The 24,205-nt window shown below is 46.1% G+C and overlaps 1 protein-coding gene across 1 annotated transcript in view; it reads right to left on the bottom strand.

The window, feature by feature from the left end:
* Window positions 1-3,316: 3,316 nt before the first annotated feature.
* Window positions 3,317-24,205, bottom strand: part of COL9A2 (collagen type IX alpha 2 chain) — a 168,628-nt gene continuing 147,739 nt past the window's right edge. Inside the window, exons 29-32 of the mRNA XM_069622556.1 lie at window positions 21,809-21,863; window positions 19,763-19,951; window positions 19,292-19,369; window positions 3,317-4,255 (exon numbers count right to left, since the gene is read on the bottom strand). Of these exons, the coding sequence (XP_069478657.1) occupies window positions 4,059-4,255; window positions 19,292-19,369; window positions 19,763-19,951; window positions 21,809-21,863 (519 nt within the window). The 3' untranslated portion in view covers window positions 3,317-4,058. The remainder of the gene's footprint in view (window positions 4,256-19,291; window positions 19,370-19,762; window positions 19,952-21,808; window positions 21,864-24,205) is intronic.

Here is a 24,205-nt window from a genome sequence, read left to right as displayed (position 1 = left end):
TGCTGCTATCTGAGCGTGATCTGCAGGTCGCAGGTTAAAATCCTGGCAAGGCCACCTCAGCCTTTCATCCTTCTGAGGTCGATACACGTACCAATTTCAGTTGGGTGATATTGCATGCAAATATGTGCTCTGTAAAGCGCTTTGGATTAAGGCGCAATATAAATAACACATTATTATTTGTGTGCCCCTCTGTGTTTTAGCGCAAGTTATATCTATAAAGATGTTATATGCTTGGCAAACTGGTTAATCACAAATGCTTCTGTTATGCTGACAGCAGTTTTTAGGAAATTAAACTGTGGGTTCATGGGTACCAACTTTTGATTTTCACAGGGGCAGAAATATCCCCACCTCAGCCCTGAATTTAAGCAAGCAACCAGCCCAACCCATACCCTGGCCAAACACATTGTATAGCACTTTTTTTTATAATGCATTGCAAAAAGTCATACGATTAACAACCTGTCGTTTTGAATATATAACATCTCAGCATCGGTCTGTCAACCTGCTGAACTACCCTGGTAGGCTTCTACTGTACAGCGTGTCTATGGATTGCTTAATGTACTAAAAGTGGGTGTATTTGTGTCATGGAAGTGATTTAAAGTGGAAATGTACGGTGTGGAATTTGGAAACAAATTGCACCATTTTTTAAAATATTATTTTGAACATTTCCAGGCGAGCAGCAGTGCTACTGTGATATTTTTCATTGCGTGGTCACAATGATCCTGATCCTGCCCCAGCCCCTCCAACATCTCTGGCAAACAAGAGCAGCTTGCTTAAGAAAGACTGTCGTGGGGGCGCACAAGGCCAACTGTGGTACTACAGGCGGCCTGCAGAAGCATAACGTGATACTGACATTTGTCAGTGGATTTACAAGCAGTTCCAAGTGGCACAGTAGCCAAGCTCTCTGCTTGCAATTGGGCCGGCTAGGGTTCTGATCCTGAACACAATTGGGCCGTCCTGAACACAATTGGGCCGGCTAGGGTTCTGATCCTGAACACGGAACATGGCTGCAAAAATCACCATTAAATAATATAACTTAGGGTAAATGTTTATTTTTCGGTATCTTCAGTGCGGGCGAGCTACTAGTCGCCCGCGATCGACTGTTTGGCGACCTCTGGTATAGAAGATCTGCTGTCCACAAGCCGAAACAGAAAAAAGACTATGAAAAAAAGAGAAGTGTTCATTTCCTAATGAAAGATCATCAGGGAATTGAGTGAGGAAAGCTGTAATTGCAGTTTATTCCAGAGACGAGGGCCCAAGACAGAGTAGTGTCTAACGCCTCCGGTAAAGCACCAAGCGTATGGGGTGAGCAGCAGATGTCGCTTCCAAGGATGCAGAAGGTGGGATGGAGAATACGGTTCCATTTTAAAGAATAAATATTTAGGTGCTAGGCCATAAATGCGTTTAAAAATCAAACACAATATTTTGAAAATAATCCATTGAGCCAGTGTGGAGAGTGCCTAGCAGGAGAGAAAGGACAGATAGGGTGACCAGACGTCCCGGTTTTCCCCGGACAGTCCTGGGAAATCACCCACCGTCCAGGGGTCCCAGGTGTTTTTGGATTTTAAAAAACCTGTCCCGGATTTGCAATGGTGGGTGCCTACTGTCCCTTTTTTTTATGGGATCGATATCCTGCACCATTTCATCCCCCTTCCCCTCCCCAGCCACTCTCCTCCCATGAGAGGAGTGTGCCTGTGAGCACACCAAAGCAACAGGCCAGCAACATAGAAGTAGGACTACAGATTTATTTGTATTTACTTTCGTCCTACTTCAATGTCTATGGTGTTCCCGTTTATTTATTTATTTTCTTAAAATCTGGTCACCCTAAGGACAGAGCTTGGGTAATTTGCAAACAAGTCTAACTGCCACATTGTGGATGGTTTGGAACCGTTCCTGCAGGTAATCTGGCAACCTGGCCTGCAAAGCATTAGCATAATCGAGCCGGGAGTTCACCTTAGCACCTCCCACTCAAGCATGGGCGGCGTGCGGTAGAAATGGAAGTGTACGCCAAAGCATCCGTTGCAGTGAAAGGAGGAGCTGTCACCTCATTGGCTTGAGAAATAAGTTTCATTTCTGGCCCCCAGGTAACGCCTGTGACGAAGTCACATGAGCGCGACGGCGGTGTTCGCCATTGTGTATGCGCACTCGAAATAAAGTGGCCTTCCCAGCGAGCTCGTCAGAGCGCAGTGTTGCCAACTTAGCGACTTTCTCGCTATATTTAGCGAGAAAGTACGCCCCCCTAGCGACTTTTTCATTGAAAAGCGGCTAGCGAGAAATCTAGCTACTTTTTTCAATTGGTTTGGAGACTTGCTCATATATGCAAGTTTCCAAACCAATTGAAAAAAGTGTGGTCATTCGCCCGTTTTGTAACGGGAGTAATGCAAAAACACACTGATAACTTAAAAGGGAGGTGTTAAAAGGGGAGGGGGCCACAGTAAAAGCCACAAATCGCACGGGGAAAGTGGAGGTAATTATGCAAATTAGGCAGTGACGTCATCTAGCTACTTCTGGCGACTTCTAGGGGAGCCAATAGCTACTTTCTTCACTGAGGAGTTGGCAACACTGTCAGAGCGTGCCGGGAACCTGAACGAGCAAGACCTGTGTCCTGCGTATTCTTTTAAGTTACGGGAGGCCGAGGCCTGCTAGCGGGGCTCCCGGGGGCACGATACTGAGCATCACAATGCCCACGTTTTATTTAGCTTGTTGGCAAATGTGGTGGGGAGGTTGGTCAATGCCGGCAATAGAGGGAATTTCATGAGATCGTTCAGGAGATGTGGGGGAGGCAGCAACATCACTTCTGTCTTAGTGGGGATCAGTCTGAGTTTTGCATTTGGTGGTTATTTTACGATCCAGACATGCGTGAGCCATGGGGTGCTCGTTCCAGGTGCTGGCCGCCAGACTCTGCTCACCCATCATCACAATGATGTTTGATTTATTGACTGCCTAGAGATCTTTAGAAAAAGGGTAAGCCCTCTCCCCTTCTAGCCTACAAGCTTTTGCCCAATTTGTCCCAGTCCTCCAGCACTTAGCTACTCGCCAGGCCATTGGCGTGTTAAACATCACTTGAAAGAGGACGAGTTCAGAGGTCTTAGGTATGTGACGCTAAATAAGGAAGCAACTAGATTGGTGATGAAAAGGGTCGACTTGGTTATGGACCCACTAGAACTTTCCAGAAATCTTCCTCTTTGCATTATACCCCTTCCAAACTTTCCCTCCTGGCTCAAACTCCAGTTTTGCACAACTGCCATTAGCCATACCCACCCCACAACTGTAAACAGCTGCTTTCTGAGGATGTTAACACCCACACAGACCAACAACCTCCACGACACGTGTGTTCACTTTTATTTCCTTATTTATAAAACCATCATTTACAAAATACAGAGATTTACAGCACTGGTGGTGAGGCAGTGGCGACAGTCGAGGGCAACCGGTCTGGGGGCTGCAGCTGTCCTGGAAAACTCTCTGGTTTTGGGGGGAAAAAACACAGAACAAAAAAACGTTTTAAACTCTAGACAACAAACGTGAAAACATAATAAGGGAGGAGTTTAATCAGGAAATGCAATTTATTTTAAGTATTATTCATTATATTCTTTTTTACAAGTGGAGAGGAAGGGAGTCATCGGTATGAGGTATTGAGGAACAACAAACTGGCTGGGTGTCAGGATTCACGTCACGGAGACTGTGTGCAGTGTTCGTACTCATTCGTTGCCACACTTGTGATCTTGTCCAAGGAACCAAATGCTTGCCCCTCAATGAGACCGTCCTGCTTACACCGTCATCGTGCAGCAGTGTCCACGATTCTCCTTAGTGGTGCATTTTGTTGTCCCTGCTCTGGCAGCTCAATTAGCAGGACCGTGACAAAATCCAGAAGAGATCGCTTGAAAATGAGCTTTGTGTTGTAGGGTCCTCGTTTTTCCAACTTCCTCAAAGTTTTTTTTTTTTTTGTGGGGGTTTTCCTTTACCCCTGTATTTTTCAAAAATGTGTAACCTTGCATTTTTGCATGTTTCTTCCTTTCTTAAATAAGCCCCCCCCTGCCAGTTAGGGAGTGAGGTCAGTCCGCTCATCCTTTGACGGCACCAGCCTCTGTGAGGGAGGCGGGCGCGTAGGCCGATGCTCCGAGGCAGGCGGCTGCTTCACAGAATCCCGGCAGGCCAGAGGGCCCAGGTGCTCCAGCACGGCCGTGTTCGCCGGGTGCTCCTGGCGGGCCACGTTCTCCATCCTTCCCGTCTGTGCTGTAGCCGGGGACACCGGGGAGACCTGTGGAAAGTACAGGGAGGTGAGAGAAAGCAAGATGTAAGATCCAGCATTGACAAGCTGCAGCTTTCGTTTTATTTATAAAGTGTCTTCTCTTGTGGAACTAGCTTCAATTTATGGACAATAACGGTTGTTAATTGCCATTAAAGGCTCAATTTTTGTTTTCTTTATTATGTAATCTGACTATTAAACAAGTCTTAAACACAGTTAAACAAAATATGAAAATCATTCATATACATGTACAAACCTTCAACATCACAGCAGAATTCATAAATATAATAAAAATACACACATTATCTCTACAATAGTGTGGCCAAACAGTATATTAAATCTAATTTCTGAGATTCAATCATTTCTGAAATTCTTTCAATATATAAAACAAAAGGTGTGATAACAGCTGATTCGGCCCTAAATAATGAATTCCAAAATTGATCAGAGTCTGTCAGATTAAGATTCACACCTGATTTACAATAACTCTTTTTATATTGGGTTTTTCGGGTCGAGCAAGATGTAAAAATGTGCCGATACGTCTCAATTTCCTTGCTACATAAACGGCACTGTCTTGCTTCCCGTGGAATTCCCTGCCACGCCACAAGATTGAAGCGCAATAACAAAATAAATCGCTTCAATGCCTGTGAACAAAATGCTGTCCGATAAGGGTACAGACCATCTATTATATAGCTGTGTCTTGCGTATTCTTTATATTTGTTCGTTTTGGCAAGTTTTTCAAAATGAGTGATCCTTTTGTGAATTTTCGATTTTTTCTTTAATATAGAATCAATGACAGGGTGTGCGAGGGCTTCCTCAAGCGAAAGTTCCAAGGATTTTAAATATGTTACGCAACATTTTTTTAAATTTGCAAAAAAAAACTCATTGCATTGTAGAGGATTACAGTTCTTACTCAAAAGGTTTTCAATTCATTGCTATTAAGCGTCCTCGACATTGATTTCAAGCATAGTGGAGACCACTGAACCGCCCAATGTGTTGACAGTGAGGTAATGTCATATTCAAGTCTCAAGGTTTCGACCGGAGTAGATGTGGGGGGAGTGTTCATAGATCGCAGCATTTTCCCCTCTATTTTGTCAAGTCACGAAGCACCCTAAAACCATGTAACATAGAGGGTGCAATGCTCACTCGATATATCTAAATTAGGGCCATAATAGTATGGCCCCCGTTTTTTGCTACACGTAGCTTGGCCGCAGACCACTTTCTCCAATTACGCAGGAGGATCATATCGCCAACAAATTTAAAGCTAGGATTCTGTTTAATTGGGAAGCCTAAATAGCAATATGTCTCAACATTTGTCAAGATGTTTCAATTTAGTTTCCAAATAAACTGAGGTTTTTTTTTGGCATCGATCCACCCAAACACATGACTTTAGTTTTTGATATGTTAATAGTCAAGGGATTTTCTTTTGCATATTTAGACAAAGCATTAATGGATCGATGCAAGCTGATAGGCGTTAACTCGAATAAAACTGTGTCGTCTTCATAGGCAAGCCAAGATACAGAGACACTGTTTATCCTTGGTGGAAAGTTTTTTGTCTCATTTACGCGTCGAAGAGGTCCGCTACATATAGATTAAATAAGAATGGGGCCAACACGCACCCCTGTTTTAAGCCTCAGTTAATCTTACAGGTACTTGTTAATTCCCCCATCTGATTTAGTCACACCCTAGATGTTGTAGCCAGGTATAGTATTTTAATATAATACAATAATTGGGTATTAATCCCTCAGTGTTCAAGTTTCTTCCACAGCAATGGTCATGATACGCTGTCAAACACTTGGCAGTAGTCCACGTAACAGCAATAAAGATTTGTCTTTGTATCACGATTAATATCTGCCATTAAATAATGAATAGTTGAGATATTATTCTTCCTGTTTTAATTTTTTCTGAAATCCTGTTTGGAATGGTGTTAAGAGATTTGATGCGCTATCCCCTTTTTGTGTTTTTTTTTTTTTTAAATAAAATTGTTCCAAACATTTTTTGCACTGAATCCAACATTGCTAATAGACGATAGCTTTCTGGGTTTCGTTTCTCACCCTTTTTAAAAATAGGAATGCAAATCAATTCCTGACACGATTAAGGAATTCTCCCCGAAATGTATATTGCTCTAAGTTCTTTTTAATTTTTTTTGTTAAGTGTTTTGGTTCAGACAAAAAAAGTATAAACCTTTCACTTTATACAAAAATCAATCAATAATAAAAGAATTAAGAAGAATTAAAAAAAGAAAAATCAGAATCAATATTTCTCATTCAAAAAATAAAATTAATCTTTTTAAAGCAGATTCCATGAAGACATCACATCAAGGAAAGGGGGGTAGGTGCTACATATCTACCATCATATCTCCATTATTCTTTTCAATATCAAGGCAAGGAAACCAGTTTGAGCCAATATCCGGGTCTGCGTTGGCCATCCATCAAGCTAGACCATACACATTCATTAACAATTTCCATTCTCAGATGCTTTTCCCTTTCTTTTGTGGTCAATCAGCTACCGGATGCTTAATAGTTTCTTTAATAGCCAAGTTCTTTCATAGTCTATAGCTCTGATTGCTCGATACACGCCCCCACTTGCTCGTCCTTTCCAGAGTCAGGAATTGGTTGAGTCTAAATCGTAGGTACTATATGGAATATATAGGACATGCTTGGGGAGCTCCTCTCTTTTTGTGAGAAATTTGCTGTATTCAGCATACGTGCTGTAAGTCCCGACCGGTTCCGAGCAGATCACCCAGTCATATTTATGTAGCTTGTTCTTAACGGTGGCTGCGTTATAGGAGAGCTCTTCTCTAGATGACTCTATCAAGGAGTGTATTCCACTCATCTGTTCCTTAAATTCCATGATAGAGGCCGCAGATGCTCTGGTTTGCTCCGCCCCCCGATAGAGAGACATAGCTGGCAAATTTAACAGCTTTGCATATTCCAATTTCCTCCATTTAGCTCTAGTCCCCAAAGAGATCAACGCAAACTCTTGCCTTATCACAGCATTCGGGATGGCGGAAGACAACCCCAATGTTTTCTTGAATAACATTCCTTGCATGGTATTAAAGAAGTCCCCAGCTCAAAAGAACAGAGAGCCAGGCCAAAAAGCAAGGTAGGTTCTACGGTGGAAGGATAGTATTGGAGGAGAGGGTTAAGGGAGAAATGGCGCAGTATCGTATGTACCTTCTTAATTTTTGCCTGCAGAGACAGGCTCTTACCCCTATTCAGAAGATTCCAGCTCTCCTTGCAATGTGCATTAGTGACATGGTAACCAAGGTACTTGATTGATTGCACTCTTTCAAGAGGATTTCTACCCCCCAACCTGCCCTCTATGTCAGGGTTTTCGGTGGTTCTCTTATTCGTAAAGAGAATAACCTTCGACTTCTGGCCGTTAACTCTGAGGTTGTTCTCGACTGCATATTCAAAAAAACAGTGTCAAATTTCTCTGGAGCCATATCGGTCTTAAGTCAAACAAGACCACATCATCAGCAAAGATAATGCATAGTTTGTTTACTGCTGCTAGGAGATGTGACATGACAAAGGCATTCAGGGATGTCCCATGCCGGTACGAAACCCAATCTGAAACTGTGAGTACAACCGCTTCGATGATATGTGTCCCTTGAGCTCCCTTAACAGGAGAGTTCCAAATATCTTGCAGAAAAAGTTTTTAGGTGGCCCCATATCTCCCTGCTTATGTATAGGGATAATAAGGGATTCTCTCCATGTATCCGTGTAACTGTGAGGGTTCTACTGACATAATTAAACAGGTCTCTCAGAGGGCCGGCCCAAGTTGCTGGACTAGATTCGATTAGAGCTGGTGCTATGTTGTCAGGGCCCGGAGCTCTTGATGGTTTGGCCCTACCAATTGCCCATAAAATGTCCTCAGTCTGCCACTGAAGGGCCCCTTTTACCGGATCTGTCATACTTGGATTTAGTAAATACGCCTCATTAGGGGGCCCAGCATACTTCTTAGTGATCTGCCCTACGCATTCCTGGGCAATGATGTTGCACTCCAGGGAATTATGCACAACCTTAGTTACGCCCCCAGAATTTTCCAGAAGTTGGCAGTGTCCTTCTGGGTGAGAGTCTTGACTACCTTTTGCTCTAAGTACCTTAAATAGAATACTGGTCCAAAAGGATGGGTTACCCTTAAAAAGAACATTGGGAATGCCAGCCGGGCCTGGAGAATGTGAAGCTTTCAAGTTGAGGATATTTTTTATATCATCCTCGTCATACTCCAAATAATCGGTAAATATGTTCTATAATCCGGGGAGATTTAGCTTTTACTTCCGTTTCATCATCATAAGGTATGCAGTCTTTCCATCGAAAAAAGTTTCCAACAAAACTTTTTCCATCGAAAGTTTTGCAACAAATTGTTTTCCATTGAATGTATGTGTGTGTGGGATAAAGGGTTAATTTTGTTAGGGGTGGGTTTATCGAGGTAAAAAAAAACAGTGGATTACTAAAAATGCATTCAATAGTGAGAAAAAAATCAATGCATTTTCATTTTGTTTAAACGTTTTCGATGGAAAGACCATAAACCCACCATAATCACTTTATTGAAATATGCAATTCAGTTTGTAGTTGACATTGGATTCAGCTCCAGTAAAATGGAGGTCGTTTTGTTTTGATTATAACGCGACCAGAATTTACACTTGTCTTGTGTTTTTAATAGGCCCCAAAAAAGAGAGCCAATTGGCGTTTTCTAACGAGTGTTTGTGTGAATGGAGCCAATTTTTATACCGTGTTGTGAGATTGATTCTCTTGGCCAGTTTCTCCTTTTCAGACAGGGCGACACAGTGACGTGAGTGGGCCCTTGCATTTCTCTACACTGCTGTTTGTCTATGGATCAAATTATCAAGTTTATTGCCATTGTTGGAAGATTTAGGATGTTCCAAAAAAGTGCATTGTTTAATATAATAAGTTAGTTCGTCCATTATGCAGCCGTGTTGCTTCATCAGCGTTGCCAGCTGGCTGTGATTGCTGATTAAGATATTATTAAGCGCGTCAATCTTTGCCCTTGGCCACCCTAAGCGGCTACCCTGATTATTAACTCTTATTTTTTGTTTCATGTGCTTAGACCCTACATACACTGTGGCAAGACCATGAGTGGTGACCACGGTCACGTTCACAATGGCATAGTCAACATGAGACCGTGGACCAGGTGTATGGAGCAGTATTCAGTGGACCCTTCCTGAAGTCTAAGCATTCCAGGTCAAAAGAAGTCCAGAGCTGACGCCAACCACATCCACGAACGCTTGAAACAATGTGCAGTGGGTGTAAAGTCTTTACATTTAAAGAATGTTTCTCCGTGTAAGCGCCCTGAAGCCTAGGGGTTAATGGCGCTATAGAAGACTGCAGGTCGATAGATAGAAATCACCCGCAATCATTACACCACATTAGGATTACATTCCTGCCACTGCATAATCGTTTCCCTGATTACATTTAAAATGTCGTCAGTAAAAAGACCTGTGGGAGGGTCCGACACATTTATGACAAGAATTGTCTTAGCTAAGAAGTCAGGGGCTTGGAATATAGCAGAGAGAACGTAACATGGACCTACGTACAATTCAAGAAAAAAAGCGGAACGAGTTCCGATCGCCGATCCAGCGCTCGCTCCAGCAAGTCAGTGCAATATGGTATAAGCCATCGATGGTGAAAGGCTTTGTGGTCCTCGTTTCTTGAAGAAGAAACAAAATCTGCACTTGAAATGATAGCAAAGCCCTCTGGATTCAAGAGGAAGGAGCGATGGCCACGTGTTTTCCACGAAAAACAAGATAAAGAGCCCTTTTATAGGTGAATGTCAATTAGGTCCGTTTTGGACCATTTCAGAGGTCCAGCAGGGGAGGAGAACGTTCTATTAGAGCCCAGCTGGTAGCGTTACGGAGTCTCGGTAGTTCGATCTTAATATCCACCGAAATAATGATGCTCAATTGATTCACTCCTCCGAAGAGGAGCCAAAGGTGGGACCGATTCAGAAATGGGCTACAGTGTGTGGGGCTGTTCTCCTGCAATGGAACCCATCTTCCTAATGCTGTCAGGTCCTCCTCCATTACATAAGCTTTTTTTGTTAAAATCGTCGATGTGCCAAAGTTCTCTGTGTTATGTGCATAAGGTAAGTTTTTTACGGAAATGGCCTTGGATACTGTCAAAGCCTCGCTCACAAGTTGGCCACATATCTTATCTTTACCCAATGGATCCAGCGATGATCCCTTAGTAGCAGGGTAAAAAGGGGCCGGTTTGACCATTTTTTTTGGTGCCTTGTGTCCTTTTATCCAATGGGTCTCTTCATCTTGTCTTCCGTATTTCACCATCTGCTAAGCAGTTGGAAATTCGAATCTTTTTCTTTGCTTTAGATTTTTTTGCAAGCTTCTTTTTCTGTTCCCCAATTTCGAATTCAGGATTTTGCTCTGGAAGGTTCGAGTATCGTGCGTCCGGAGAACAGCTCATGTCATTGTTAGGTATGAAAATGTCCTCATGCTCCCAGTTAAGATGTGAGATGGTGGGCAAAGACTCCTGAGGAATAATACTTGTAGACCGCTTTTGATCGTCGTCTACCAGATTGCCATAGAGTCGTTGATAAGCATCCTTTTGATTGTGTTGCACTTTCTGTATTTTCACCAACTCTTTGCACGCAGAAGTGCCAGTGCCCGCACTCGCTTTGTTAACCTGTGAATTTGCCAGCACAATGTGAACTGTCTTGGGTAGCATAGATTTGAGGTTGACCTGTTCCTTAGACATCGATTCAATCGACGTGTTCCACGCCTCGAGTTTAGTAACAATCAAGGCCATGTCGTTCATAACATGAAAGGCATTTTACCGACAGATGTGTTCCGTATAGGAATCACACTTTGAGTCCTCATCGCTTTTAGAGTCTGAATATTCTGAAGAATACGTTGAGGAAGCTGATTTAGAAAGATTCGGTCCCATGATGATATCATTTCCATTGGTCAACGGTACTTTAGTTTCGCCACCCAGAGAGGCCCTCTGTAACCCAATGCACATTTTTACAATGGAGTTGTTATCAATGGTGGATGAAACTACTGATCATAATGACAGAGCAGTTCTGGTCATCCATGGAGAGAACCGGTTCTTGTGGGGTCGATCTAACTTCAATGGTGTTGGACATATTCGTATCGTTTACAGTTTCACCCACCCATCTCTCCTTCTGTAGAAAATCCACGATGTTCTTAGTTTTATGTGTAATAGGGGAGCTCTTCGTTTTTCTAGCAAGCCTGTCCGTAGTGTTTCGCGAGCCGTAACGGTGAGAGTTAGCGTCCTTCATAGCAAACAATGTAAATATTAGCAGTTGGATTGGAACCCTTACCAAACGTTTTCCAGCGCCAGACTGCCCCCTGCCCCTGCCACCAGACACTCTGCAACACTTTGCAGGCGTGACGGGTCAAATTTAAGACGAGCAAGTAGCTATTTGTACGTTTCAAATCTTCTTTTGCAAGTTTGAGGTATTGATTGGTGCCAGTTCAAGGTGTACCTTTCATAAACTCCCTGGTCTGTGTATATGTGTGCAGCGTTGCTGTGTCTGTCACTTGTGTTGCTGATAAGTTCTGCAGAAATGTCAGACCTTGGTTTAGGTAAAACCGTCCTGCTCCTCGGTATCTCCCTGACCTGCTCTAATTGGCGCCTACTGCACCTGAGCATTGGAGGCAATTACACTGTGCATTCACAAGTGCAAATGTTAGCTCTGGCCCAGGGAGACCAGGTGCAGCAGCAGGAGATTAACACTTGGCTTAAGTTTGGAAGAGGGTCACGTGGAGATCCGTGACGATGCCTGGAAGCAGAACAGGTAAGAGGTTGCCCGGAGAGGCAGCAAGGGGCATGCATCAAGGTGTGGGAGGAAGGAGAGGAGTGCTTGATAGGTCCATTGGCACTAGAACCTCCCCTGCCTCATTTGGCAGTACAAGCAACATGAGCGCTTTGAAACACTTGCCTGTGTATAGGTGCTATTTAAAAAAACAACATCACACTATACCACACAAGGCATTGTCATGCCATGTTGGGCCACATCAGTGAGTTGCCTGACTCACAAGGCACAGTGGTCAGGAATCTACCTCTGGGTGCTCCCCATGCTGGCTACCTGCATCTGACCTAAGGTTGCTTGTCTGCCTTGCACAGAGGACTGTCATGCTTCATTTCGGGGCGGGGCTAAGGCTGACTTTGTTGTTGTTGTATTGTTACGCCGTTTCCTTACAGTCACAATATATGATGGCCCTCATTACAATCCAGGCGTTAAGGGGTTAACGGCGCCGTAAAAGGTGGCGGCGCCGTTAAACCCTTAACGCCTGATTACGAGGTCCCTTTGCGGGTGGCACTTTAACGCCTGCTTTTAGCAGGCGTTAAAAAACCAACCCGCAAACGGACCTTGCTGCTAAGTACGGTGCCGCAATTTGTGGCACCGTACTTAGCGCCTTCCCCATTCCCATTGAGTCCTATGGGGCAAAAATGGGAATGGGGAAAGGCCATGGCGGCATGGGGAATTACCGCCCCGCCAACCTCGGAATGGGCGGTAATTCCCCATTCCGCCATGGCGGAGTCGGTAAGTTACCGGCATGGACCATGGTGCTATTAGCACCATGGTCCAACGCCTGGGTCGTAATGAGGGCCGATGGATAGGAAATGTAGACAGTGGAATTCCCAGTGGTTACAATTAAATGAAAGCTTTACATTCATATCGTGTTGTTGTGTATAACACGAGCATCAACATACCTAAGAAAGCTCAGCTATTGAATGGACCTGTTGCTGAACTCTGTAGGCAACTGCGGGTCACTAGCTCCAAGTGAGATGGTTTAATTAATTATTTTGTGAAAGGGAACTTTGTTTACCCAACAGGTCACCGGTCAGTTTCAAAACATGGCCGAGTGCAATTAATGCCTCAAATGTTGTGCACTTTGGAAATCATTGACGCTGCCTCATCCACCTTGCCAAACAATGTGATGCAGGGCGATCCTTCTCTTTCAATGTCTGTGGTGAGTTTTCTCCTAAAGTTGTTGGCGGTACCAGAAACAGTAAAAAAAATAGACATCTGCAAGAAGGAACAAGGCTAAATGACCTGTTCTTTGGGAAGGTACCCACTCGAGAGTCCGCAGGCACACTTAAGCTCACAGCACCTTTCACAGAAGGGAAAAAATCCATTTCCATATCAGTCTTTATCCCACCCACAAGGGCAGTCCAGCAATGAAATGCTATGGCAATTCTCTTCTGAACAAGAGTACCAACAGCAACCCCATGCACGTGTTTCAGCCTGGTTGGGCCTCATCAGTGAGGTGGAGGCGTGCCTCTCTGAGCACAGTGAGCAGGGAGTCCACGTCTAGTTGCCCCTAGGAAACGTTGGTGGATGACTAAACCTAAGTCCTCTAAACAATCAAAAAATAGTCATATGCGCCATCTGCAAGAACAAACACGGCTAAATGACCTGTTCTTTGGGAAGGTACCCACTTGAGTGTCCGCAGCCACACTTCAGCTCACAGAACCTTTTACAGAAGGGATAAAGCCATTTGCATGTCAGTCTTTGTCCCACCCACAAGGGCAGTCCAGCACCGAAATGCTATGGCCTCTAGAAACAGGCCATATGTTGGCAGTAAAGGCTATAAAAAAACTCAACAAGACCCCAACACTTTGGACTTGGGTCTACTGCCCAACCCTTAATAGGGTGTGATTGAGTTGGTATAAGACATAGGTTTCCCACTTGAGAAAATTGTGCACTATTTTTGAGCTTTTGCACGTAAACAAACTTTATACTGGGACGATCACTTTGAATTAAAAGCGCTAAGAAACGTGCTAAATGCTGGTAAACAAAGCACTTTTTGGACAGACAAATGTGGACCGACAAGTTCACAGCTTCTCACCACCAAACACATACCACTCGTTTAACACGTGTGCCACCAATGCTGTTCATCAGATTTGATTTTGTATTATAAAAATGTGCTAATTTCTTAACCACAGACTTTATTTCTGCAGGACCCATGATTTATGTTCACCGAGCCAAATGACTAGCTTGGTGCTGGAGTGACTACAGCTTGTTGCTGGAATGAGTTCAGACTGGTGCTGGAGTGAACTACGCTTGGTGCTGTAGTGAGTACAGCTTGGTGCTGGAGTGAGTACAGCTTGGTGCTGGAATGAGTTCAGCATTGTGCTGGAGTGAGTACAGCTTAGTGCTGGAATGAGTTCAGCCTGGTACTAGAGTGAGGAATGTTTGGTGCTGGAGTGAGTTAAGCTTGGTGCTGGAGTGAGTTCAGCCTGGTGCTGGAGTGAGTAGAGCTTGGTGCTGGAATAAGTTCAGCCTAGTGCTGGAGTGAGTTAAATTTGGTGCTGGAAGGAGTTCAGCCTGGTGCTGGAGTAAGTTAAGCTTGGTGCTGGAATGAGTACAGCTTGGTGCTGGAATGAGTTCAGCCTGGTGCTGGAGTGAACTACACTTGGTGCTGTAGTGAGTACAGCTTGGTGCTGGAATGAGTTCAGCCTGGTTCTGGAGTGGGTTAAGCTTGGTGCTACAGTAGGTTATGCTTGGAGCTGGAGTGTACTAAGCTTGGTGCTCGAGTGAGTTAAGCATGGTGCTGGAATTAGTTAAGCTTGGTGCTGGAGTGAGTGAAGAATGGTGCTGGAGTGTGTGCAACTTGGTGCTGGAATGAGTTCAGCCTGGTGCTGGAGTGGGTTGCGCTTGGTGCTGCAGTGGGTTAAACTTGGTGCTGGAGTGAGATAAGCATGGTGCTGGAATTAGTTAGCTTGGTGCTGGAGTGAGTGCAGCATGGTGCCGGAGTGAGTGCAGCATGGTGCCAGAGTGAGTAAAGCTTGGTGCTGGAATGAGTTCAGCCTGGTGCTGGATTGAGTTACGCATGGTGCTGGATTGAGTTACGCATGGTGCTGGAGTGAGTTAAGCTTGGTGCTGGAATGAGTTCCGACTGGTGCTGGAGTGAGTTATGCTTGGTGCTGGATTGAGTAGAGGTTGGTGCTGGAATGAGTTCAGCCTGGTACTGGAGTGAGTTAAGCCTGGTTCTGGAATGAGCACAGCTTTGTGCTGGAATGAGTACTGCTTCACGCTGGAATGAGTACAGCTTGGTGCCGGAATGAGTTCAGCCTGGTGCTGGAGTGAGCTACGCTTGGTGCTGGAGTGAGTTCAGCCTGGTCCTGGAGTGAGTTAAGCTTGGTTCTGGAATGAGTACAGCTTTGTGCTGGAATGAGTACAGCTTCATGCTGGAATGAGTACAGCTTCACGCTGGAATGAGTACAGCTTCACACTGGAATGAGTACAGCTTGGTGCCGGAATGAGTTCAGCTTGGTGCTGGAGTGAGCTACGCTTGGTGCTGGAGTGAGTTATGCTTGGTGAGTACAGCTTGGTGCTGGAATAAGTTCAGCCTGGTTCTGGAGTGGGTTAAGCTTGGTGCTACAGTGGGTTATGCTTGGAGCTGGAGTGTGCTAAGCTTGATGCTGGAGTGAGTTAAGCATGGTTCTGGAATTAGTTACGCTTGGTGCTGGAATGAGTTCAGCCTGGTGCTGGAGTGGGTTACACTTGGTGCTGCAGTGGATTAAACTTGGTGCTGGAGTTACATAAGCAGGGTGCTGGAATTAGTTAAGCTTGGTGCTGGAGTGAGTGCAGCATGGTGCCAGAGTGAATAAGTTTTGGTGCTGGAATGAATTCAGCCTGGTGCTGGATTGAGTTACGCTTGGTGCTGGAGTGAGTTATGCGTGGTGCTGTAGTGAGTACTTCTTGGTGCCAGAATGAGTTCAGCCTGGTTCTGGAATGAGTTATTCTTGGTGCTACAGTGAGTTAAGCTTGGAGCTGGAGTGTGCTAAGCTTGGTGCTGGAGTGAGTTAAGCATGGTGCTATAATTAGTTAAGCTTGGTGCTAGAGTGAGTGCAGCATGGTCCTGGAGTGTGAGCAGCTTGTTGCTGGAATGAGTTCATCCTGGTGCTGGAGTGGGTTACACTTGGTGCTGCAGTGGGTTAAACTTGGTGCTGGAGTTAGATACGTTTGGTGCTGGAGTGAGTGCAACATGGTGCCAGAGTGAATAAAGCTTGGTGCTGGAATGAATTCAGCCTGGTGCTGGATTGAGTTACGCATGGTGCTGGAGTGAGTTAAGCTTGGTGCTGGAATGAGTTCCGACTGGTGCAGGATAGGGTACAGCATGGTGCCGGAGTGAGTACAGCCTCGTGCTGGAGTGATTTAAGCTTGGTGCTGGAGTGAGTTACCCTTGGTGCTGGAGTGAGTACAGCTTGGTGCTGGAAAGAGTTCAGCTTGGTGCTGGAAAGAGTTCAGTCTGGTGCTGGAGTGAGTAACACTTAGTGATGGAGTGGGTTATGCTTGGACTTGAGTGGGTTAAGCTTGGTGCTGCAGTGGGTTAAGCCTGGTGCAGCAGTAACTTAAGTTTGATGCTGAAATTAGTTAAGCTTGCTGCTGACATTAGTTAAGATTAGTGCTGGAATTAGTTAAGATTGGTGCAGGAGTGAGTGCAGCTTGGTGCTGGAATTAGTTCAGCCTGGTGCTGGAGTGAGTTATGCCTGGTGCTGGAGTGGGTTATGCTTGGTGCTGGAGTGAGTTATGCTTGGTGCTGGAGTGAGTACAGCTTGGTGCTGGAATGACTTCAGCCTCCTGCTGTAGTGAGTGCAGCTTGGTGCTGGAATGAGCTCAGCCTGGTGCTGGAGATGGTACAGCTTGATGCTGGAGTGAGTTGCACTTGGTGCTGGAGTGGGTTATGCATGGTGCTAGAGTGAGTTATGCCTAGTGCTGGAGTGAATTATGCTTGGTGCTGTAGTGAGTGCAGCTTGGTGCTGGAGTGAGGTCCGCCTGGTGCTGGAGATGGTACAGCTTGGTGCTGGAACGAGTTCAGCCTGGTGCCCGAGTGAGTTACACTTTGTGCTTGAGTGCGTTACGCTTGGTGGAGTGAGTACAGCTTGGTGCTGGAATGAGTTCAACCTGGTGCTGGAGTGAGCTATGCTTGGTGCTAGAGTGAGTTATGCTTGGTGCTGTAGTGAGTGCAGCTTGGTGCTGGAATGAGTTCAGCCTGGTGCTAGAGTGGGTTAAGCTTGGTGCTGCAGTGGGTTAAGCTTGGTGCTGCAGTGGGTTAAGCTTGGTGCTGGAATTAGTTAAGCTTGGTGCTGGAGTGAGTGATGCATGGTGCTGGAGTGTGTGCAGCTTGGTGCTCGAATGAGTTTAGCCTGGTGCTGAAGTGGGTTAAGCTTGGTGCTGCAGCGGGTTAAGCTTGGTGCTGGAGTGAGTTAAGCATGGTGCTGGAATTAGTTAAGCTTGGTGCTGGAGTGAGTGCAGCTTGGTGCTGGAATGATATGATACGTTATGGCAGTTATAACGTGCCTATACGCAAGTGTTTCAATGAGTTAAGCATGGTGCTGGAGTGAGCAACGTTTGGTGCTGGAATGAGTTCAGCCTGGGGCTGGATGGAGCTACACATGGTGCTGGAGTGGGTTGGGATTGGTGCTGGAGTGAGTAAAGCATAGTGCTGCAGTGGGTTAAGCTTGGTGCTGGAGTGAGTGATGCATGGTGCTGGAGTGTGTGCAGCTTGGTGCTCGAATGAGTTTAGCCTGGTGCTGGAGTGGGTTAAGCTTGGTGCTGCAGCGGATTAAGCTTGGTGCTGCAGCGGGTTAAGCTTGGTGCTGGAGTGAGTTAAGCATGGTGCTGGAATTAGTTAAACTTGGTGCTGGAGTGAGTGCAGCTTGGTGCTGGAATGGTATGATACGTTATGGCAGTTATAACGTGCCTATATGCAAGTGTTTCAATGAGTTAAGCATGGTGCTGGAGTGAGCAACGTTTGGTGCTGGAATGAGTTCAGCCTGGGGCTGGATGGAGCTACACATGGTGCTGGAGTGGGTTGGGATTGGTGCTGGAGTGAGTTAAGCATAGTGCTGCAGTGGGTTAAGCTTGGTGCTGGAGTGAGTTAAGCACGGTGCTGGAATTAGTTAAGCTTGGTGCTGGAGTGCGTGCAGCTTGAAGCTGGAATAATATGATATGATATGATATAATATTGCATTTATAACGTGCCTATACACAAGTGTTTCACTGGTGCTGGAGTGAGGGCAGCATGGTGATGGAGTGAGTGCAGCATGGGCCTGGAGTGAGTGCAGCTTGGTGCTGGAATGCATTCAGCCTGGTGCTGGAGTGAGTTAACCTTGGTACTAGAGTGAATTAAGCACAGTGCTGTAGTGAGTACAGCTTGGTGCTAGAATGAGTTCCGCCTGGTGCTGGATTGGATTAAGTTTGGTGCTTGGGTGAGTTAAGCAGGGTGCTGGAATTAGTTAAGCTTGGTGCTGGAGTGAGTGCAGCAAAGTGCTGGAGTGCATGCAGCTTGGTGCTAGAATGATGATATGGCATTAATAACGTGCCTATATATACGTGTTTCAATGAGTTCAGCTTGGTGCTGGAGTGAGCAAAGCTTGGTGCTGGGCAGAGTTCTGACTGGTGCTGGAATGAGTTAAACTCGGTGCTGGAGTGAGTTAAGCTTGATGCTGCAATGGCCTAAGCTCGGTGTTCAAGTGAATTAAGCATGGTGCTGGAATTAGTTAAGCTTGGTGCTGAAGTGCGTGCATCTTAGTGCTGGAATTATATGATATGATATGGCATTTATAACCCGCCTATACACAAGTGTTTCAATTGTGCTGGAGTGAGTGCAGCTTAGTGCTGGAGTGAGTGCAGCTTGGTGCTGGAATGCGTTCAGCCTGGTGCTGGGGTGAGTTAAGCTTGATACTGGAGTGAGTACACCTTGGTGCTGGAGTGAGTGCAGCTTGGTGCTGGAATTAATTGACCTTGTTTTAGGAACATTATTGGGTTGGCTACTTGTTTAGCATCGCCCCCCCCCCCTTTTATCATCCACCACTAATTGGCAACATCCTCGGGTCCTATTCCCAGCCCTGTGTGGGCAATTCCTAGTGTACCCCTATTGTTGGGTTATCTTGTGCTTAGACCTCCTCCGATCTGTCCTCACATAACATGGCACATTTAGCAGGTGAGCCCATTCCACATCCTCCAGACACCCCCTTCTTCCCGCTGCAGGGCTCTTCCTGCACCCTCGCCACCCTACGCTCCAGAGGATCTTACCCTGAATTCCAGGAGGTCCTGGCATACCCTGGTGCCCATGGCCAGGGTTACCTCGATCGCCCTTCTCCCCTCTCTTGCCTGTAAGAAATAAAGACATCACTCAGATAAACGATTCACACACATTCTTTAGCCCCTATGGGTGGAAGAACTTTTAAGAAAGGGTGTACAAACTTGTCCCTCCACAAAAGATCCCAGAGAACAAGAAACATCATAAAAGACCCCCCCAATATCGGCGTCTTCACCGCGACTGAGATTAAATGGCTTGTCTCCATTCAAGGCTTTGGTGAACCCCAAATTCCAGGTGGACAGCCAAATTCCTGCATCGTGGGCACACAGAAACCAGACAGGTAGTACGGTCTTGCATCATCTGTTCCCCAGGCCGTATCACCACCCCACATATCACGGAAGCCACTCCCATCTTGAGCCCCCCGCGCCCCACATCTGAGGGACATGGAGGATATTACCACTTACCTTTCGGGCCTGTGTTGCCAATCTGCCCGCCAGACCCAAAGATGCCGGGGACGCCGCGTGCCCCAGTGTGTCCGTGTGGTCCTTGTCCTCCAGGTGGTCCAGGGGGTCCGGGTGGTCCTGGCGGTCCCATCACACCTGCTTCACCAAGGGCGGCTCTCTGAGCACTCACTGCCACCTCCGCCAGTCGCTCTGCAATGCGAGTGAGTGAGAGTGAGTGAGAGGGAGTGAGAGGGAGAGTACAGGACTTTCTAGTCCTTTCTTTAGGAGTGCATCATACATGCCCTGAGCTCTAGAGCATCTCTCCCGCCCTGGCTTAATTACTAGGGGGAAGAAAAACCCTTCAGTACTAATGAGCTGAAATGAAAAGAGTTGCACCCCCTGCAGAGATAGAGTTGCAACCATTGGCTGTAGGTTTGAATCCCGGCGTCACCGCTTAGGGCTTTCATTCTGCACAGCCCCATGCAGTGCTTAAAGTGGGCCGGGGCCTGCCGGGGCCGGGCCCCGGCAGTCTCCAAAAAGTGAGACTGAGCCGGGGCCCTGCCGGGGCCCCCCGATCCCACCAAGCCACGGCGGGTGCATCTCCCGCCACAGACGCGATGGGAGATGAGTCCGCCGGCCGGCCATCAAGAGGCCAGGCATGGCAGTCAGGCAAGCCTGTGACTGACAGACTTGCCAGCCAGTCACAGCCCGAGCGACGCTGTGACTGGCTGACACTTCTGCCAGTCACAGCTGCCTGCTGCACTAATGCCGGAAGAGCACTTCACTAACTTCCTCTGGCAACCCCTCCCGAGGGTTACCAGAGGAAGTTAGAGAGTCCCAGCCTCCTTGATCTAAACGTTCTGCTGTTTGTTCCCTCGCATTGCGAGGGAACAAACAGCAGAAAGTTTGGAACAAGGAAAAAAAATTTTAAAAAATGCATGCGAGCCTCGCACGTATTTGCTTTGATTTATTTTCCTTGATCTAAGCGTTCTGCTGTTGGTTCCCTCGCATTCTACAATGCGAGGAAACAAACAGCAGAAAGTTTGGAACAAGGAAAAAAAATCAAAAAAAATGCATGCGAGCCTCGCACGTATTTGCTTTGATTTATTTTCCTTGATCTAAGCGTTCTGCTGTTTGTTCCCTCGCATTCTACAATGCGAGGGAACAAACAGCAGAAAGTTTGGAACAAGGAAAATAAATCAAAAAAAATGCATGCGAGCCTCGCACGTATTTGCTTTGATTTATTTTCCTTGATCTAAGCGTGCTGCTGTTTGTTCCCTCGCATTCTACAATGCGAGGGAACAAACAGCAGAAAGTTTGGAACAAGGAAAAACATTTTTTAAAAATGCATGCGAGCCTCGCACGTATTTGCTTTGATTTATTTTCCTTGATCTAAGCGTTCTGCTGTTTGTTCCCTCGCATTCTACAATGCGAGGGAACAAACAGCAGAAAGTTTGGAACAAGGAAAACAAATTTAAAAAAATGCATGCGAGCCTCGCACGTATTTGCTTTGATTTATTTTCCTTGATCTAAGCGTTCTGCTGTTTGTTCCCTCGCATTGTACAATGCGAGGGAACAAACAGCAGAACGTTTAGATCAAGGAAAATAAATCACTAGACATGAGCATCCTAACAAGTTCGCATTTTGATACTGAAAATTGGCTGTGACACACCCAGGTAGGCCTATTTTAAAAATGATTGGGTGCAACTTTTAAAATTGCCCTGTTCTAGGGCATGAAATGATCAGTTTAATGCATTCCGAGAGGCGCATGAGTATATGGTTTCTCTTGGAGACCAATTTTACCATGTCGCCTTTAGGCCCCTCCCACCAATTAGGCCACGCCCATCATGTCTTAGGCCACGCCCCCAAATGAGGGCCCCCCCTGAGTTTCTTACCCCACTTAAAGCACTGGCCCATGACAGACCCTTACCCCCACTGCTCTGATGGGCAGATCAGTCTGGCTTTCCATGTTGGCATGATCAACACATACCAAAGTAATTGAGATTTTTATTTGTTTTTTTGCTGTGTCACCGGGGCCGCCATCTTGGAGCCGCTGTGTGCACTCACCTTGCAACATCTTCAGGACCACCTCCACGATGTGCTGGTCGCCTGCATCCCTTCCCTGAAAACATGAAACAGAGCAGGTGAGGAGAGAATCATATAGTAACAGGGTCAGAGGAAGGGGCATTGCGGGGGTGTACAGGAGCGGGTGTCCCAGGAGGAGTGAGGAGAATGAGTGGGAGAGTAAGGCTACATAGCGACTACTTACTAACAGCAATGCAATGCACGGAGCCATGGAATATCTCAGTATTACCCGTGTGTAGTTGTCTAGTATTGCCCTCACTAGAGAGCTGTAATAACTGATTACACCTGGGTTTTGACGCCAGAACACTCGCTGCCAGAGCCAGCACAAGACCAGTGACACCCTTAATTAAAGGGGTAACTGGCTACTCAGGTTCCTTTCTTCAGAACTAAGTCCCTCTGGCAATTCTCAGGCATTGCTTGATAGGAAATATGTGTGGGGCCATATGTATTAAGTGGGTTACCAGTCATTTGGTCGAAAACCAAATGATCGAATGACCATTTGATCGAAGTAAAATGGTCGGAAAAAAAAGGTCGATTTTTTTATTTTATTTTTTATTTTATTGGGGGGGTTCCTCCCCCAACCCCCCTTTTTCTTTATTAAAAATATGTTTTAACCAACCAAAACTAAAAAAAAATATAAATAAATAAATAAAAAAATTCAACCTTTTTTTTTTCGACCATTTTACTTCGATCAAATGGTCATTCGATCTTTTATTTTCGACCATTTGACCGGACACCTATTAAGTGTATGTCTCGAGTTTAGAGCTGGTGAACAGGAACGTGTTTGCATGTTACCACGTATTTAAATCACAGAAGGCCCTTCAAATGAATTACATTAAACTGCATAACATAGTGGTTTGAAAGACATTACAAGCTGCACCTTAGTGTGCTTTATCCAACTAAACAGAGTCCACTTATGTTCTATATACCAACAGGTGGACACTCTCTTTTAACAAGGTGAGGAAGGGATGAATTGATAAGAAATACGCTGACCTCGCCATATAAACCCCAACCCCCTCAATGTGCATAGAACACGTATTGCAAACGGTCTACGTATGAGTTTTGTGAACTTTTAAAGCAACTCAGCCTCGGACGGTGCCTCTATTTGGACAAGGAACTTTGTGTGACTGAAGAGGTGCGTTACACCACATACATATCTGTGACCGCAAGAGGGCGACATATGCCTGTTGCATATGTTGGGGGAGCGCCTGTCTTTGGCTGACCCTGCCTTTAGATTAATCAATTGTTGTCTGGCAACTGCGTCAAGTTAGCCCATGGCGTGGAGCTGCAAAGGTTGCTCTGTGCACAAAGACGGCCGTGTGAGTGTGACTCTACCCTTTAAAGCTTGTGCTTGGAATCTATTCTTCTTATAAAGGTATTTATTGAGCGGGAGCCCAGCAACGGAGCACTTCACAAGGGCCCGGGAGGACAGCTCGGGGGCAATGGGTTTTCCTTGGAAGGAAGACAATTCAGAGCAGCACAGGTTCTCCCGGTCCCGCTCTTACACACTAGTCTCCAGTATTAGGAGTGTTATATATATATAAACGATTAATCACTAGGATATGGTCCACAGAGTGGGAAGCAGATCACAAGGGATCGATACATTTGTGTTCCTAAGAATTTTTAAAAACACAGTTTGTCCCAATATGGGTGCCCAAGAAGAGATCTTCAGACAAAATGTGAGAGTGTATTATTGTATTTCCTCTTTATTTTACGTGCACCAAGGACCCCAACTTAACAACTGAGCGGCCGAGCTTCTGGCCCCGTTCTTTCAGACGCGGGTAGGTGGGCGGGAGGGGGTATGGGAGAGGGCATGCAGGCTACAGCCCGGGGCGCTTGCAGAACTGGCCCGAGAAGAGGCAATGGCCTCCATGACCTTCACAACATGGCGGCATCCTGAAGACGTTAAGTAGGAGGACTCTCTTCTCTGGACCCTGTCACTTCCGCCAGGCTCCGCCTAGTGCTTGAGGAACGTAGGATTGTCTACCGTCCATAGGATAGAGCAGAGCTACCTGGGCCAGGGTGTCCCCGTCCAGGTGGCCTTCCTAAGTTCATTGAAGCCTGTTACCCGGCTCGCCAGGCTCGCCTTCCTCATCCTCTTCAGTAGGACCCCTGGCACGGTGGGACCAAACCCCCTATGTTGAGGAATCACTCCAAACGTGCTGCTTAAGCTGGTCCTGGGCGTTCCCCCTCCCTCCCTCCCTTTCTGAAATGGTATTTCTGTGTAGTCTCAACTTCTTCACTCATCTTCTCCCCACAGGCCCTTGTTTTCAGTTACCCCAACACTTCAATGTAAAGCCTCCAGTATTGGGGATGCCAGCATCATCATTCTTTGCAGTGGGGGTTCAGGGCACATGGGTGTCTTCTTTTCTGCTAGAG

Source organism: Ambystoma mexicanum, chromosome 11, assembly GCF_040938575.1.
Source record: "Ambystoma mexicanum isolate Mex_15411 chromosome 11, UKY_AmexF1_1, whole genome shotgun sequence".
Lineage (NCBI taxonomy): Eukaryota > Metazoa > Chordata > Amphibia > Caudata > Ambystomatidae > Ambystoma > Ambystoma mexicanum.
Note: the sequence above shows the minus strand (reverse complement) of the source record. Positions and strands in the feature narration are given on the sequence as shown.